Source organism: Chenopodium album, chromosome 25 (assembly GCF_948465745.1).
Source record: "Chenopodium album chromosome 25, dcCheAlbu1.1, whole genome shotgun sequence".
In the NCBI taxonomy this organism is placed as follows: Eukaryota; Viridiplantae; Streptophyta; class Magnoliopsida; order Caryophyllales; family Amaranthaceae; genus Chenopodium; species Chenopodium album.
In genome coordinates, this window is record NC_137858.1 from 9476824 (window position 1) to 9494739 (window position 17916).

At 35.3% G+C, this 17916-nt stretch overlaps 1 protein-coding gene across 1 annotated transcript; it reads left to right on the top strand.

The window, feature by feature from the left end:
• Positions 1-1273: 1273 nt before the first annotated feature.
• On the top strand, positions 1274-17196 carry LOC145613419 (protein ALTERED SEED GERMINATION 2-like). The gene is made up of 20 exons (XM_081668519.1): positions 1274-1528; positions 2325-2393; positions 4145-4222; positions 4656-4790; positions 4868-4975; positions 5133-5261; positions 6471-6586; positions 6702-6819; positions 8719-8824; positions 10581-10726; positions 10851-11018; positions 11106-11216; positions 11331-11442; positions 12325-12650; positions 12894-12984; positions 14150-14245; positions 14349-14419; positions 14538-14677; positions 15901-16074; positions 16570-17196. The coding sequence occupies exons 1-19, from the start codon at positions 1457-1459 to the stop codon at positions 15980-15982; spliced, it is 2274 nt and encodes a 757-aa protein (XP_081524645.1). The 5' UTR covers positions 1274-1456; the 3' UTR covers positions 15983-16074; positions 16570-17196.
• The last annotated feature ends 720 nt before the right edge of the window (positions 17197-17916 follow it).

Below are 17916 nucleotides of genomic sequence, written 5' to 3' on the forward strand. Positions count from 1 at the left end.
TACAACGACCCACCTCCAAACTTACTTCTGAAGTTACACTAAACATGCCTTGCACAACACCTTGTTTCTGCCCTAGGCCACACTTCTGACGACACAGCTTTAAGAAGTCCTTTCTGCTGGTCGGACATTATAGTGTACCCAAATCCAAAAACCTCTTATATGGTTATCTTCTGCCCTTGCATTCAACATTTGATTAGATTTTATAGAGTTTGCTCCTTTTTTTTTTGGACTAGAGATTAGATTACCAAAGTCTTCTTCCTCTAATCCTTGTGGACTCTCTGGACACTCATTACTATCATCACTATTTGACTCATAGTTTTCTTTCCCTAAATTATGCTGACTACTTCTGGCTTTAAGTCTAACAATTAACTCAGTTTCATCAACCAACTTCCTCTCGGCTTTTTTGTCATCAAGTGTGTGCTTCCTTGCCTCTAACACCTCAACATCATCATTATCGCTCCCCTCGTCATCAAGTGTGTACTCCCACCCATATATGCTAATGCTGGTGTGTATTTCCAAGAACCTCCATAAATCACACACATGCATGTTTTCACCACCAATTAAGTGATCATAATACACTACGAATTAGTCCAATTTACTTACAAATTATTGATTTCACACACAATCATCATCATTAAAAAAAGACTATGCTAGATGAATACGAGTATGCAAAAACATGAGTCAAAAATAATACAAATAAAAAAATTAGATGAAATCCATACCTCGTGCAAACACAATTAATAATGTGAGTTCCTTTCCTCTTTGAGCTAGAAAACAACAGCAAGCTTTTGGATGAAAATGGCATCACATGAACCAATGTGAAAGTTAATAAAGAAGGAGCAGTGGAAATTGAAGTGGAGTGAAAGAGAAATGTTTGTGGTCCGACTCCTTTCGGGGAAGCTACATAAGTAAATGCATCTCCAATACCCACATGCAATGTGCTCGTACATAAATTAATACCAATATACTACTTCCTTTTTCCTTTAAAAAATTTACTTTCATTTAATACTATGCTTTCTAACCCAAGCTACTAAGGTTTAGGTGATAATTACAAGTATTTATTTTTGACCGGATTTCACTGTTGAGTACTCAAACAATCAAAATAAATATATGAGTACTCAACCGGTGAAAAATGTACCTTTCTGTGGGCTTAACTCGTAATAATTCCAAGCATTGCTAGCTATGAGACGACCTATGACATGCGTTAGCCACCCTAATCGAAATATAAAGGAGAGAGCGCACTCGGCACTCCCCTTCTCCGTAAGAACATCCCAGATTGCCAAGTGATTGACGTTCTACATAACACGAGGGGCCCTCGCCAGCAAAAGTAACAAAACCCTCTGTAGTTGTTGTTTCCCTCTCTATTTCTCTCTCCTACTTCTTCAGCTTCAATTCTTAACTACTTCGTCTTCTTCACCGATCATCTTAGGGTTTCAGAATTTCTCTCTCCTCGACTATGGATTCCTTCCCCTTTCACGACGGCAACATTTCCAGTTTCATTAACACCCGTAACATCGACTTCCGCCATGTAATTTCTCTCTCTTTTTCATTGTGTAATCATACTGTTTATTCAATTTTGATCATTTTCTTTATTTTTATTCAATTCGATCATTTTTTGTGCTTCGGATTGTTTTTTTTTTTATTTCAGTTGTAAATGATTTCAGCTTTGATTTTGTGTTTTGAATGTTTGATTTTGGAAGTGAATTTTCGCCTGAAAGTATGAGATTGTGACTGTTGTACATATGAATATGAAGTCATGTAATTGATAATAATGCTGGCAAGATGTCAGTGTCGAATTGTATAATTTGGAAGCTGGAAAACAGTAAGAGCTGATTCTTGATTGCTCTTTGTGTTATTAGGCGCGGATAATTGATTGTTATTTTTTTTTTGGAATCATTGAACGTGGTATATTCGTAGGATGTTTGTGAGCTTGTAAGAGTATCATCTTGCCCTGACTGGTATAACTGGTGTCGCAATAATTTTCGCCTGAAAGTAGGAGAGTGTGATGGGAGGGTTGTTGATCAAATTCTATTATTCGGAAGCTTAAAAACAGTTTCTTGATGGTTCTTTTTATTGGTAGGCAACTATAATTGTAGCGTGTGGAATTGTTATTGTTTTATCAGCTCATTGAATGAGGTATTTGTAGGATATTTGTGAACTCATTGGAGTATCTTGGTCTTACTGTTGTATAGCTGGTGTTGCAATGATCTACTGTTTTGCTGAAAAATTATGGTTTTTAGCATGTTTGATGTGCATATAAACGTGTCTCTAAAGTCGTTTTACTGCCAAAAGTTAGTACTTATTTTTCTTGTTTCGTATTGTAGGATGTCAAGCATACTTTACAAATGCACTCGTCCATGGTGCGGAGGCTGTCACTGGAAAGGGAAATGGAGGTTTGGTCCGCTAAGCCAGATTTTTATCTTTGTTTTCATAGATTTTATGTAGTTATCATGATGTTTCAGTTTGAGAGTGTTGAATTTTTCAATTTAATGCATAACAATGTGAAGGTTACTTTTACATCTCTTCCGGTTTATGTCATTGATTATCAAAGCACGATAAAATTTGCTAGATATATAGTGTTATTTACACTATAATTGACAGTTTAGATCGTTGTTAGTTGGTGAACATGTAGCCACTAGAAAATTTCAGTCTTTTCAAATTTGTTACCGTGCCACATATTTTGCCAAGCAAGAGCAGGAATTCTAATGGAAAGTATCAAAAGATAGGTTTTAGATTCCGTTAAAGGGAGGCTATCATTCAGTTGACCATTAATTATTTTTGCACCTCTATGTAAGAACAAACAAAAACTATACAGTATGTCAAGTGTGGCTGATTTATTGTTTATATAGTTCCTACTTAGCTTTAGATAACGGTCATAAAGGGGAGAGTTAGACTATTTAGTATTTACTACTTCAAATATGGGCCAATTGCTTTGTTGTAAGGCTTGTGTAAAAGCTAATTGTTTACGCCTCTGCTCCAATATGGGCCAATTGCTTTGTTGGCACATAGAGGTATAGCAGTACCCCTCCTCTTGAAGTTTTTCCAAGTTAAGCAACTTGGAAAGATGAAAAAGCAATTCTCATTCTGGCTTGGCAATTGATGAAGAGTCAGTTGTTATCCAGTTGTATGGTTGAAGGGCCATTATTCTTAACCAAGCTGACTTGTATTCTAATATTATGCTAGATTTGCTAAATTGGAATTAGGTCAGGACCATGCTCATGAAAGGCTTTCCAAGGCGAGTAAAACAATGTACAAACTAATACACTAACTTATGGGGTTGCTCTTTCCCCTCGTGTTTAATGTGGTATGTCAGTTGCAAGCATATTAAAGGATCTATTTTGGGCTAAATTGTTATCTAGTTGTATAATTTAAGGGTCATAATTTTACACAAGTTCACTTGAGTTCTAATACCAATTTACAAGTATGTATTGAGAAAGGGTTTTTCTCACATTTGTGAAGGGCAAAGAGAGTGAGACAGTGTACAAACCCTAGTGACAATTCCATTGCAATACAATATGGAAGAAACAGGCAAATAACACAATGTATAAAAAAGCATGCGTAGGCCCAAGGTGATTAGAGATAGGCGTGTGCTTTTTTTGGTATAGGTGAGGTGATTTCAAGAGGTGTCCAATTTTCTTTTTCACATTATAATTTTTAATTTTAATTTAAATTACGTGTACTCTATTTCATTGAGATGCAAATAAACTTAGAATATATCACCTCAATGCGTCTTGAACCTTTTTTTTTTCTTTTTTTTTTTCCTCTTTACCTGGATACAAGGGTAAATTAGGATGTTGAGGAGGTTTTTTCCTCCACTTCTCCAATGTGGGACAACTAATTTGTTGGCACATAACAAGATCTCAATATAGTATTTTATTATGCTGCGAATTCTTTAAATTCTTACCCTTGATTTCAGTGCAAAGATAGGTAGACTTTAGAACAGACATTGACCTTCAAGTTAATTAAATAATTGGCTGGAGTCTCTCTGTCTCTCTCTGTCATGCAAATCTTTATGTGCAAATAGCCAAAACATGTAAAGACATGATATATATTACATGGCACCCTACCAACAGAGTGTTGAATTGCTTTTGCTTGTTTTTGATTTACATTTGCAGCTCGTTTTTACTCCATATTTTGCTCACAGGGACACACAGGTTGTGTAAATACTATTGCATGGAACTCAACAGGTTCACTCTTGATATCCGGATCAGATGACACCCAGGTAACTTTTTTTTTTTTTTTTTAACAATCTCAATTTCTTATTAATGCACTATTTTTGCTCCACCCCCCCCCCCCACCCCAAACCAAAAAAAAAAAAGAATAAAAATGCAATGAAGCAAAAAGGGCAGAAAATGTAATTTAGTTGTTCCCCAAATCGGAGTCTGTTGTGCAGTAACTTACCAGGATTCAAGAAGTTATCTCTGTTTAATAAGGATACCTTTGCTAGAAATTATTATATATTTTTTTCATTTGAAAATTTTGGAGATGAACATTACTATTTTCTAGAACATTAGGTACATCGTCCTTGGTTGAACTATAGCCGATGGGGAAGTTGAGCGTTATTTTTCAAAGAATGTTTGTTATTGGCATTAACCCAGAGATTTACTACCAAGGCATTTCAGAATGTCTATTTATGTCATCATTGTTGCTCACAGATTAATATATGGAGATACTCTGATCGTAAGCTTTTGAACTGCATTGATACGGGCCATTCTACCAACATATTCTGTACAAAATTTATACCTGAGACTTCTGATGAGAAAGTGGCGTCTGGGGCTGGTGATGCAGAGGTAATACATTGTGTTAAATTTTTGAAGATTTCCGTGGAGTGGCAAGTATTGTTGGTTACAAGCTCTTATGATTTTAGGTCCGTGTGTTCAATATCTCTTATTTAAGTGGAGGAAGGGTTGAAGAGACTGCTATGACTCCTTATGCTCATTTTCAGTGTCATACTAAGAGAGTAAAAAAATTAGCGGTGAGACTTTTTATCTTTTACCCTGTTTCTATTGTGCAATCCTTATTTGCTTTATATGATAACAAGGGCTTCGATATTGTTTCAAAATGGAAAATTCTCTGTTATATAATCTTAGTATTTTCTTCTTTTACATATGTGGTCCTTGTGGTCTTTGTAGGTTGAGGTTGGAAACCCAAATGTGATCTGGAGTGCCAGTGAAGATGGAACGTTGAGGCAGCATGACCTTCGTGAGGGTTGTTCATGTCCTCCTGCTGGATCTTCCAATCAAGAATGCCGCAGTGTACTAGTGAGTTCGCTATTCCCTTTGATTGTCAGCAATTGTCTTACCATGATAATAGAGAGAATGTATAGAACTTGATACTCCCTCCACTGTCAAACTGTTGTCATCTTAGACTTGGGTAGCATATTTATAATAGATCGTAAGGTAGTGTTGACCTTTATTAATTTATTTTGGATATTGGAGAAGTAAAAAAAAAAAAAAAAAAAAAAGGTTGATTGAGGGAGAAAGAGATAGTAGAGGGGGTCTCCACATGGACCATATCACATGATATATGAAGAGAAAGAGAAAGTGATAGTGAGATGCTGAGATAGTCACACGGGTTGAAAAGTTTAGGGAGGTGAACTTTCCATTTAGGTTCCGTTGTTTTGATGAAAACATATTTCATTTTAATGGTATTTCGTTTTTATGGAAAATCATTTTCGAAAGAAATTTATTTTCAATTGAAAACATTATTGTGAAAATAGTTTTCCTTTTTTTGATTATAGGTTTATAGAGAAAAAGGAAAATGGAAGTAAAAATGAGGGGCGAGAGAAAATAGAGAAGTGAGGAGTAAATAGAGAAATGTGTCATACCTTCTTTACAAAAGGAAAATGGATTTCCTTTTCTTAAAACATAAATGTAACTTTTCACCTATATAAAAATTGTTTTCCACCCTTCAACGGAATAAGTAAAGGAAAATGGAGAAACGAAGAAAATGATTTCCATCACAACAAACGGATTCTTAAGGTAACAAGACAATTATTTGGTGTCTTACCAAAAGACTATGCTAGACAATTAATTTGATAATGAAGGGAGAACAATGAATTGATCTTATAGTTTTTATGATTCTTCATTTTCTAGTATAAGGATTTATTTTACATTATTATCTTTATATTTCAGTAAAAATTATAGGTTATACTTTTGTAAAAGTGTTTTCCAAGATAAATCTAATAATGTTAATTTCATATGTGAAAATTTGACTTTGATCTCAAAAGAGTAGTGCTTTCCTGCTTCCACTATAGGATATAGCAATCCAAGGAGGCCTTTTTTGTTCGCACGACTGTTCTAATTCTAATAAAAGTTTTTTTTTTTCTATATCTATGTATTATGGGGAAATGAATTGATCTGAAGGTCTATTCATTTATGGGAAAATATCTGTCTAACTTTCTTTGTTTGGGGACAGGGGAATTTGCTTTGTTCAAGTGTCATTGACTAACAACTAGGATTTCATGCCAGCTTGACTTGCGAGGTGCTGCAAAAAGGTCCTTGGCTGAACCTCCTAAACACCCACTTCAATTAAAGTCTTGTGATACCAGTGTGACAAGGCCACATCTGCTTCTTGTCGGAGGAAGGTGCTTTTCAGTTATCCAATCAATCTCTGAATTCCTTTTTATTATTTGTAGCTGTTTAATCTTATAGAGGCTGTGCTAATGTATGCCAATTTTTCTGGTTGCTAAATGCTTGCAGTGATGCATTTGCTCGTTTGTATGATAGAAGGATGCTGCCTCCAACGTCTTCCTGCCGGAGAAAAAATTCGCCACCTCCTTGTGTTAACTATTTTTGCCCAATTCATCTCTCTGAGAGGGTTAGTATGAAGAATGATTCCTGTGCTTTAACTTTTCCTTGAATTTTGATGTCATTTAGGTAGTATTTGGTAGCAGTGTTATCTCATATGCATTCATTTCCTGGTACTCTTAAATGTGTTTAGTCTGACATTGCTAGAGATTCTTTTCCAATTAGAAAATTCATCCAATATGGGTAAAAATCTTTAGCAAAATTATATATATGTCTCCTTGGATAACTACCTCCAGGAAGTGGGACATTAGCATAATAACAAATCTGTGCAAGTAGGTCTTGCTTTCTTTGATTAGGTTATTTTGCCATCTCTGTAGAAGAACTGAAAACTCTCCTAGTCTCCTTTGCCTTTAGTGTACTACCTTAAGAGACTTGTAGCTCTCTTTGATTTGTTTGCACTTGAACAATTGCCCTTTAGTTGGTTTGTCATCTTAGAATATGGGCTGCATCAAAATTTGGGGAATGTAGGATGCTTAGGTAGCTACGAGAGTGACACATGCATGCCCTTGGCAGTTCATTTCGGACTTCATCACTTTCTTCTCATCTCTAGTGAGGTTCAACTGTTCAAGATAGGGGATAGTTGCATTTGATTTGGGATAATATTTGGAGAAGAGATTAGCTTTTTTGTACTTTTTTTCCCTTGGTTACTCCATTTGTCCTCTCTCCATAATGTAGTAGTGTTTATATTTTTATTGTGATGATTACATAATGAGATTTACATTTCTGATGACCGCTACAAGATACAGAGTTGAGTATCTTTCTTCCTTAATGGAGATTTTGGGTTTTTAATTAGTAGCAGCGGATTTAAGGGTGTGGGTTAGAGGGGGAGGGCGTTATCAGGGTCTTCTATTTTGTAGATGTTTTTTTTGTTTATCAACTCAACAACCTCACCAGTTTTCCTGCTGCAAACATTGTTTGGAAGGTGTGGTTTCTCTAAGGTGAAGGATTTTATGTGGGCTTTGGCTTTTGGTAAGTATAATACTAGTGACATGCTTTAAAGTTAAGGCCGGGTTTTGTTACTTAACCAGCTATCTGCATGCTACTCAAGTTGCTAATGAAATCCTTTTCACTATATCCTACATATTGACAAGGCAAGATCCCTCTGGGGGAGCCTGTTTGCTTTGCATGAGGATTCTAGGTTGTTGGTGCATATTAGATTTCGAGGGTTTAATTAGGGTAAATAGAAGAAGTAGTTGTTGCACAATGCTTGTATGGAATCCATGTGGAGTGTGTGGCTAAAGCAGATTCAAGGGTCAACTCAGAAGTTTGATTTGTCTTCTCAATTGTCATGGGGACAAAGTCACTTATTTTAGCTATTATGGGCTTAGGCAGTAGGGGCTTTCAAGAGTTACTCGATCGGGGAGGTCAATATGTAATTTTGGTACCTGTTTAGACTCTTTAGAGGACAACTTGTTATCCCTATTTTCTACTCTTTAGAGGCTGTAGATTGGTGCAGATTAGATTTCAGGGCTTTAAATTCTATTTAGTATACCAAAATGTTTCACACTTTATTGGTGAGCTTTGACTTTTTACAATAATGTGACTTACAATTTTCTGGAAGGTATCAAAATATTTGTGGAAGGATTAATTCAGTCTTAACTTTGTTCATTATGGTTGATTTTAATCAATTTTTTATATGCGAATTCCCTGTAGTTCTTGGACTGTTTATTACTTCCTCTGTTTTTTTGGTTGACACATTTTGACTTTGACACTATTTACAAATCCTACTTTGACTAGCTTTTGTGATCTGTAGTTACAATAAAAAATAGTCATATGGGGTCTTAGAACCATCTCAAAATATATTTTCATAACATCAACTTTCTATAATTTTTACTTATTGATAATTACTTAATTAGAGATGTTAATTCTGCTGACCTCTAATCTTATTTAACTGTGCAATTTTATTCAGGGACGATCAAGCTTGCATTTAACTCATGTTACATTTAGTCCTAATGGCGAAGAAGTTCTTACAAGTTATAGTGGAGAGCATGTCTACTTGATGGACCTGAAGCAAGGTTTACAGTTGCATTTACCTTATTTTTATGTTTTCTCAATTTCATTCAGTCTGGGTGCAGTGTCATCAACCTCAAAGATCTGGATAGATTTGACCTCTAATCAGAGCTTCTGCTAATTTTAAGTGCTCATGTGATTTGGTTTCAGGACAATATTCTTTATTTCTTTTTCAGCACTTCTTTTAGAAACCCTTAGTAGTTAGTAGGAACCAATTACCAATCATTTCCTTAAATAAATATGTTGTATGTCTGGGAAGTCTGGCATGAAGTTTGAGTAATTCTGCATGAATTCATGACACATGAAAATCTGGTTATTGAAATAGTCAATCTGCTAGAAGATGAATTTTTGCTCTTATAAAAAATGCTCATTGAAAAGGGACTATGGAGTTGATAATTATGATGAATTATTTAATTTTAAAATCTTTGATATGAGTGTATGTCTTGGTTCTGATGCATTTCTGCTGTTGCACAGTATTGCAACTGTATATTCAACCAGATGTTTTATCTTATCTAGACCTAAGATTCATGGAAGTTCTATGAAACAAAGGCTATTTTCAGTGACGGGCATATATTTCTATTCTATTTTGCGTTGGTATGATACTTTGACTTGGGTTCTTGTGTCAGACATGGGTATGTGCCCTAAGTGCTTGGCTCTGTTTTTTTTAATTATTTTTTTTAATGCAAAACTGTTGTGTAAGCGATTCCCCGGGGTATTATATTATTTATATGTTAAGTAAGATTGAAGGAAATTTTATTTACTCAACACAATTGATTAATATAATTGAGGACAAAATATTTTGATGAGTCAATAGAGCATAGTTGACAATTGGTTATAAAGGTCGTACACCCATCAGATTATAGTCTCTTTCAATTACAGAATATTATAGTTTGGTATGATAAAGAAACCAAATAAATTTGAATAGATGAGTTTGTAAACTCTTTGCTAAAGTGAGAGGTTGGATTCTTGATAGTTTCATTTTTTATGTGAGGATTGGTGGTTAGAGAAAATACAGCAACACATGGCTAGGTTATAAGTCTTTGTCTTGGATTTTAGCAGTACTATAGATTTCCATCCTATTTGTCTATGATAAAGGATAATGTCCATACCCATGTTGGAGTGACTGATATGTGAGTCAGAGTTAACATAGGTGGCTGTTGATTAGGTTTTTTTTTTTTTTGGGGGTGGGTGGGTGGTGGTGGTGGTGGTGGTGGTGAAATGGGGTTGGTATGGAATTCAGGAATTTTATTTTCGCAAATTTAGGTTGGGCCAAATAACTGCTGGCCTCTTTCAAACTTATTTTCTCTCTTTGGGAAACATGGGAGCAATACATGTCTGCGCACATACTTACACACTGTTTTCCTCGTTTTATTTTACTCCTTTTCTTGGGGGTGGCTGCAAGCGGCAGAAACGCTATGCAGTACAAATGCAGAGATGTTGCAAAATATAGGTAATAGTTGACTAGTTGGGACTCTTGGGAGGATGTGGGGAGAGAAGGGATGTTATGGGGTTGGCATGGAATTTGGGAATTTTTTAAATGCAAATTTATGTTGGGCTAATCTAACTATGCTGGCATCTTGTAAACTTGTTTACTCCTTTTGGGACGCACACGGCACACACACACGCACGCTTGAACACATACACCCCCCCCTTCCCCTCTACACACACGCACACAAACACAAACCTTTGACTGCAGTTCATCACTCTGTTTTTCCTCATTTTATGGTTTTATATTGTTTCTTTCCTTGGGTGTGTTTGCAGGCGGTGGAAATTCTATGCAGTACACATGTGGAGATGTTGCAAAGCATTGGAGCTTTTCTCCTGTTCTTGACGGGGTAGAATTTTCACCTGTAGAAGCTGTTGATTCTAAAAATATCTCCTCAGCAAAAAGCTATGATACTGTGCAGGTAAATTTTATTTATTTATTTATTTATTTTTTAATTTTTTTTTTAAATTTGGAGAATTGGCCTTTTCCCGTTCACATCCTCTTGAGTGTACAATATGATCAACTTTTGAACTATATCTTCACAGATTGGCAAGTGCAAAAAACTGATGGAAATTGCAAAAACATGTTTGGAAGAGGGAGCAAAGTATTATTATGGAATTGAAGCATGTAATGAAGTTCTGGATGGAGGTTATAAAATTGATCGCCAGCTTAAGCATGATTGTCTCTGTACACGTGCTGCCTTGTTTCTTCAGGTTTAGCACAAATTCTTGGTTGATGTTGGCGATATTTGTGTTTCTAATTTGGGCCATGCTTATTGCTGACGACTTCTCATTTTCCAGCGGAAGTGGAAAAATGACGCCCACATGGCTGTTAGGGATTTGAATCAAGCTCTGAAAATTAATTCATCTTCATTTAAAGCACGTTTCTGCATGTCTGAAGCTCTATCTCAGGTTAGGATCCATTTTTTGTGCTACCCTGTCGGAAAACAGCCTATCCTTTTCAGGATCTGCTGATTCTTTGGCGCTGTTACTTTATTTATTTTCTTTCATCATCCTTGTATGCAGTTGGGAAAGCATAAAGAAGCTCTAGATTTTGCTCTTGCAGCTCAGTCTCTGGACCCCTCAAGAGCCGAAGCGTTGGATAGGATAGAAAGTATACGAAAGGAGCTTTCAGCAGGTCTGTGTGTAAAGCATATAGTTACATTTATTTATGTCTCTCCGATTAGGTTTTTTGGGTTTTACCATATTTTAAACAGGCAGGGGATGATCTGTTGAGTGTCGCCTCTTGAATCTTTTATCTTGCATCATTTTTTATTTCTTTTGATGATAATGGATGTTTGGCAACATCAACAAGCTGCTGCTTATAATGTATTTGTTGCTGTTTTGTATCGGTGGGCCTCTTTGTCTTTCTATCTACCAATAAGTGAAAATCATTCTAAAAAAAGGAATTAACTTTGTTGAGATGTAGTAATCAAATTGCATATTCTTTTTATGAAGGAATTGTTGTTATTGGGAGAATTACATGTATATCCTATGTACTGTGCGACAGAGTGTTGATAAACTTTGCCCTAGTTTTTAATATTGCAAATAAATTTCTAACTCTTCCGCTTGATTAATTCAACATTCAAGAAGGAGCCTCTGGCGTAGGGATATTGTGAGGAAGTGATAATTGCTGTTATGTTAGAGAAGTATGCACTCAGTGTGGGACACATGAAGTTGAAAAGTTGCAAATATTTGAGAATGCACTTGCATCTCTGCATGTTTTACATTTTAGAGTTGCAAGGATGATGTTTGTATTCAGCTGTACTGCTAGTCGAGTCTTTCCCTCTCCTTAGGTCTTTGACTCATTGGTATATAGTATTATTTGAACTGCTGCAACATTCAAACATTGGTTTGTTGAAACCGCAATTCCATATTTCTTCTTGTTTTGGCATACACTTTACTGTTGTCAACTTTGGTGGAAGTGTGGGACTTGAAGACTTGAAAGTTTGCTTTAGTCTCTGTTTTGTTGCTGGTGCTTTGTACCTAATGTGATTTTATTTTTTCGAAACATGAATAGCTGAAGCTGAAAAGAATAAGAAGTTGAATGATGTGGGATCCAAGACTGAACCACGTGCTGGCAGAGTAATATCATTAAGTGACATACTTTACCGCTCAGAGGCTAATAGTGATGCTTCACAAGATGGTCCTAGATCTGACAGAGAAGATTCTGATTATGATGAAGAACTAGAGTTAGATTTTGAAACATCAATGTCAGGTGATGAGGGCCGTGATGCTGAATCAGTTCATGGAAGTCTGAATTTGAGGATTCATAGAAAAGCTGGTAGTTCTAATGGCTCTTGTGGATCTCCATCTTCTTCCCAAAATGACAGAACAAGTTATCAGGTTTTTTTTAAACTAAAGCCAGCTTATAGTCGTATGCATGAAGACACACACACACAATGGCCTCTACTTTAATGTGCAATAATTTATCCTTACGTACAGTAGTGAACAATTCCTTTTTTGATCTTGCATTTACACTAAGTAGAGGCTGTTTCTCAGTGTCATTACAGTATGAGAAACGTGGTTTAATTTTTAAATTTTGTTCTGTCCTTGTCTTCTGACTTTAAGAGTTTTCTTGAATTGCAGCCAGAAGCAGTCATAGATATGAAACAGAGATATGTTGGTCACTGTAATGTAGGAACAGACATAAAACAGGCTAGTTTCTTGGGTCAGAATGGTATGGTGTACTTTTTATTTTTTGTTATGTTATCGATTGAAAGTTATCAGTCTATTATTCTTGACTCCTGTAGTGATGAGTTTTATTCTGGTTTTTTTTAATTTTTTTTAAAAAAATAAAATTTTAATTTTATTTATTATTATTTTTTTCAATGTTGAATTCTAATACCTTGTAGTGAATTCCTATGTAATTACTGTCATCAATGGGCCTTGTACTATTGGGTTGGGAGCCAAACATGGATAAGGCCAAGTACCTTTAATATAAAATGTATACTTCTTTGTAAAACAGAATGCTGTTAGCCAGACTTGGGCTCTGCTATCCTTGGCTACTTATTTTTTGCTGAATATTATTTAAATAAATTGAGGATAACATTGCCTTACCCCTTTTATTTTTTTGGTTGTGTAAACCCCCTAACTTATACAATAATTAAGACTTTGAATTATTTTTTGAAAATCACTCAAACTTTGCATTATGATCGCCATGGTTATGAAGTGCTGCTATTCATGTGTTGCAATTTTAAATGCTGTTACTTGTAATTCTGCCAGAAGTTCTGGGCTAAACATGCATCTCAGGATCTCACCCCAAAAGTGTCAAACAAACAAGGTAGAGAGGTATCAGAAACTCTTTCCAGAAGCTCCCAATCTACTCATAACAAATCCTAGGACTGGAACAATGAAATGAACCCTTTTCTACCAAAAAAAAAAAAAAAAAAAAAAAAAAAAAACAAAAAATGAACCCTTCATTGTAATTTCGGAAAAATCCTGAGTTTTATGATGATCTTCTTGTAGTGTGTTAGGAAGGCAGGAATATCCCCATAATTTATAATGGATGAATAATTACTTTTGGACAAATTTGTATTGTTTTGAGATTTTATTTTTGTAGTTCAAATTGATGTTGTTTTGAACTTTTTCTGGTGCTTCCCCCTTTTTTTCCTCTCATGCATTCACTCTGTTCTTTGCCTATGAGTCAATTAGTTTGTCTTTCTGGTTACCTGTGCTATGTGGCCTAAACCTTGTACGTTTTTCAACCCTTGTACATGCCTCTGCAGTCTTACTGCTAACATTTGTGAATGAATGATTATCCTGCTGCTTAAATGGGGCTCCTTTAAGGTGCTCATAATGTACCTAGCGATACCCTTTTGGTAACTTGGTATTATCAATTGTAGGTGATTATATTGCCAGCGGAAGTGATGATGGCAAATGGTATATTTGGGAAAAGAAAACTGGCAGATTGGTCAAAATGCTTGTTGGAGATGAAGCTGGTAAAGCTTTCCATATTCTGCTTTTTTCATAGGACAATGTTTATTCTCATCAGGGCAAAATCTTAATGCCTTTTGTACTTCTCATCCATTCCTTTCTTTTTAGTGGTAAATTGTGTCCAGTGTCATCCATTTGATTCAGTTGTGGCGACTAGCGGGATTGATAACACAATAAAGGTGAGTGCTGGAAGGGCCTTAAGATGAAGCTTTTTATTTTTTTGCTCGTTTCCTATTGTTTACTGCGGAAGTGTGCAGTTAAGTGATTGTTTGATTATTTTTGCAAAAATGGTTCTAGATTTGGACTCCGAGTGCTTCCACCCCATCAGTGGCAGGTGGTTCAGCCGATCTTGATACAGAAGATTCTGATGCAGCTAATGTCTTGGAAGCGATGGAAGGCAATCAACGCAGATTATGCCAGACACGTGAAGCTATTCTGTAAGATTTATGTTATTTGGCATGTGAAGCTATTGAGTACAAATATTAATTAGAGAGCTACAATATAAATCCTGAATTCTTTTGATGCCAAAGGACCCTTTAGTTGACTGTAGCACACTGGTCTTGTTTCCTTAGTCGCCTCTTGCCACTTTTAGGTGCTCATGTTAACCTCTAAGGCTTGAAGCGTTAATCTATTTTATTATGGTGCTATTAGGGTGCCTTTCTTTCTTGTTAGGGAAACAAGGAGTTTTAGTCTCTGTTAAACAAGATGTTGGATCAAGAAGTTTGTTTTTTTTTAAAAAAAAAAAAAAAAAAAAATCCTGTTTAGTAATTAGGTCATGTCTGTGTTTTCATGTCATTATCCTTTATGTGCCGCATGGGTTTTTCTAGTGTTTTCTTTGGGTGTTTTGCAGCTGTAATGTGAGCACTGAACTTTATCTTAACTTTTAATTTGCAAAAACTTATACAAAGTCTTTATTCTTTTATTTTTGTAGCTTAAGGATAAGCTAAGATATTGAATAGAGTTTTGGTCTGTATCCAAATTATATGCTGTGTTTCTAGAATTCTAGTCTCTCATAAAATGTACTCGTAGAAGATTTGACCAGTTGCCTTGTCTGTGGTTAATTTGTACTCATAAAACTTGAAGGTTTCTGTGATTTTTCCCCGTACGAGCTTTAAATGAACAGGACATGAAAGTCTAAAGTTCTGTATTCCATAAAATGAATACTTTTATAACCATAGTAAGTACTAACCTAAGGCTTTACCACTGGTTTTTGCTGCTGTATCTGTCTACTTTGAAATCAGAGGGTTGCCTAGATAGGCTAGCTTTGACATGGTTTAAGCTGTAATTTTCTTGAAAATAATTGCCTTTCTAATTGTTACGGCCCTTTTTGTGTGTCTATGTGTGGTGATTTATTTTATTTATTTATTTATTTATTTTGTTTGGTTGGGGGGGGGGGGGGGGGGGGGTCTGTTTTCCCCCCTTGGAGAAAAAGTAAATAAGAGTCCCCCATTAACTGAGTCCTAGCTATGTAACTCGTACTGGCGAATTTTTCTGCAGACAGTTACAGATTTTGTAGCTCTCATTGGTTTGTTTACTCTTGCCATTCATCATTTAATGTCCTGCTGATGAATATGATTACCACGTCATTTTGTAAAGGTGTCATGTAGGTAATCACATTACTCTAAAATTTAACCTACTGTATATATTTTCTATTGTACAGGCCACTTGAGCTGTTGGAGAGGTTTCGCATGCATGATTTTGCCGAAGGAACGCTGCATCCCTTTGAATGTGCTCAGAGCTAGTTTCCCTCCATTTATAAGGCTAGTCTCTGGTAGATTTGACTACATTTTTGTGCCATAAGCTTCCGCATCTCATTATCCTGTAAAAGTTCTTGGTAAGAGTTTCAGCTTTTGTTTTTTCAATTCTTTCATGATCCATTGTTTGGATATTGCATGGTTAAACATCTCTCATCTATTGTTTTTAATCTAAATGGATAGGTATAGATGAATATAAATAGAATTATAAGTATATGCTAGGGTCCTATGACCCATGTAAAATTTTACAAAATGCATTAGGATGGCCATCCAGAGATTATCGAACCAGGATGGTGCACTAATGCTCATAGGACACAGTTTGCCAATATTTATTAAGGGGGACCTATTGTATCTTTTTCTTTTATTTTATCAAACTAAAAAAATACATAAAACCACATTTCTAACTCTAATCAAGGTACACTCGTTTTTGCATTTATGTTTACTGCTATATCGGAGTTCAAAGCAAATAATTGTAAGTTATGCAAAGCAGCATAATGAAAACCTTGAAGTTTACAAAGGTCCTAATGTCTTTTTGAAATTGCTTATTAATCTTTTTATTTCTCCTGAAAATGCAGAGTAAATATCTTTCAGTCACAATCTGTTGCTAGCCAAGTATCTTCAGCCTGAAGAATTTGGTGATATACAAAGCATAATCACCCATGGGTTTTACTGCAGCTTGCTAACTTGCTTAGTTGCTTGTATATTGTGAAGTACTGAAGCAAGCGTTGTTTCGACAAGTTTTTTTTTTTTTTTTTTCACCGATACAATTTGCTTTTTTTTTTTTTCTTCTTCTCGTGCTGAGCTGCTGACTGGAGGTTGGAAAGCCAATACTAAGGTAAATGGTTGTACTTTGCTGTCTATGTAAATTGTTCTGTACTTAACAATAAGCTTGGGCAAACAGTACAGGTGATTTTTTTTTTTTTTTTGGACATTTGTATCTTGTAATTTTAATTGGGCTCCATTCAACTGTAAAGTAAATAAATTTATGTTATATTAGTAGGCTGACAGAGTGACAGGTTGGTTGCATAGGCAAAATTTTCTAACCCCTTGAAAAATCTGCCACTTTCTAAATTCTAATTTTGCGTCTTTTGGCTTACTATATTCTATTAAGCAGAACTACACAGCATTTACAATAGTAATTTGCCTTTTGTTTAACTGTTAAGGACAAATCTCTATTTAATACGAGTATGTAGTAATTCCTTATTCCAAACTCTACATATAAATCTAACAATAATGATCTAAATCTTCTAATTATTGATTCTTTGTATGGCTTGACATCTTTATTTGCTTCTTTTGACTAGTGTTGTACTGTATTTCCTTTGTTCTGGGCGTGTGAAATTATAGATTACCTCAAATGGCTCAAACTAGTGAAATATCCAAAGGGTGTAATTGTACTTCATATTTGGACCGTGTAGGTTAACTCATGCTTATAGTACAAAGTGATTGCTACAAGCGCTAATTATCTTGGGAATTTGGGATCAAGCCCTATTTAAATAGAAATCTTCGTAGCTCTTTATGACTCCATGTACCAAAAACGTGTGTTAATTCCTTCCTGCTAATTATTTTTTCCGTTTTCATTTTTCGATATGAAAATGTGCATACGTTCTTAATTTCTTAAAGCTTGGAATCATTTTGTGAAAATGTCTCCAATATGATATCAAAATTTATCTTCCTTCACCCTAATATTCGAAACTAAAGCACCTAATAGAGTCACTACATAGCACGGCACAACGTTGATATAATACAACTTTCTTGGCCTTCACTTCATCACTTGTTTCTTTCATCATCTTTCACCTTAATATTTTCTTCTCTTATTAAGATGCTTATCTTTTTATGCTTTTACCATCATTAAAAAAAAAAAGAAAATCTTTATATGCTTTTTGCATTTTATTCTCTCGTGCAAACTAGTGAACTTACATATG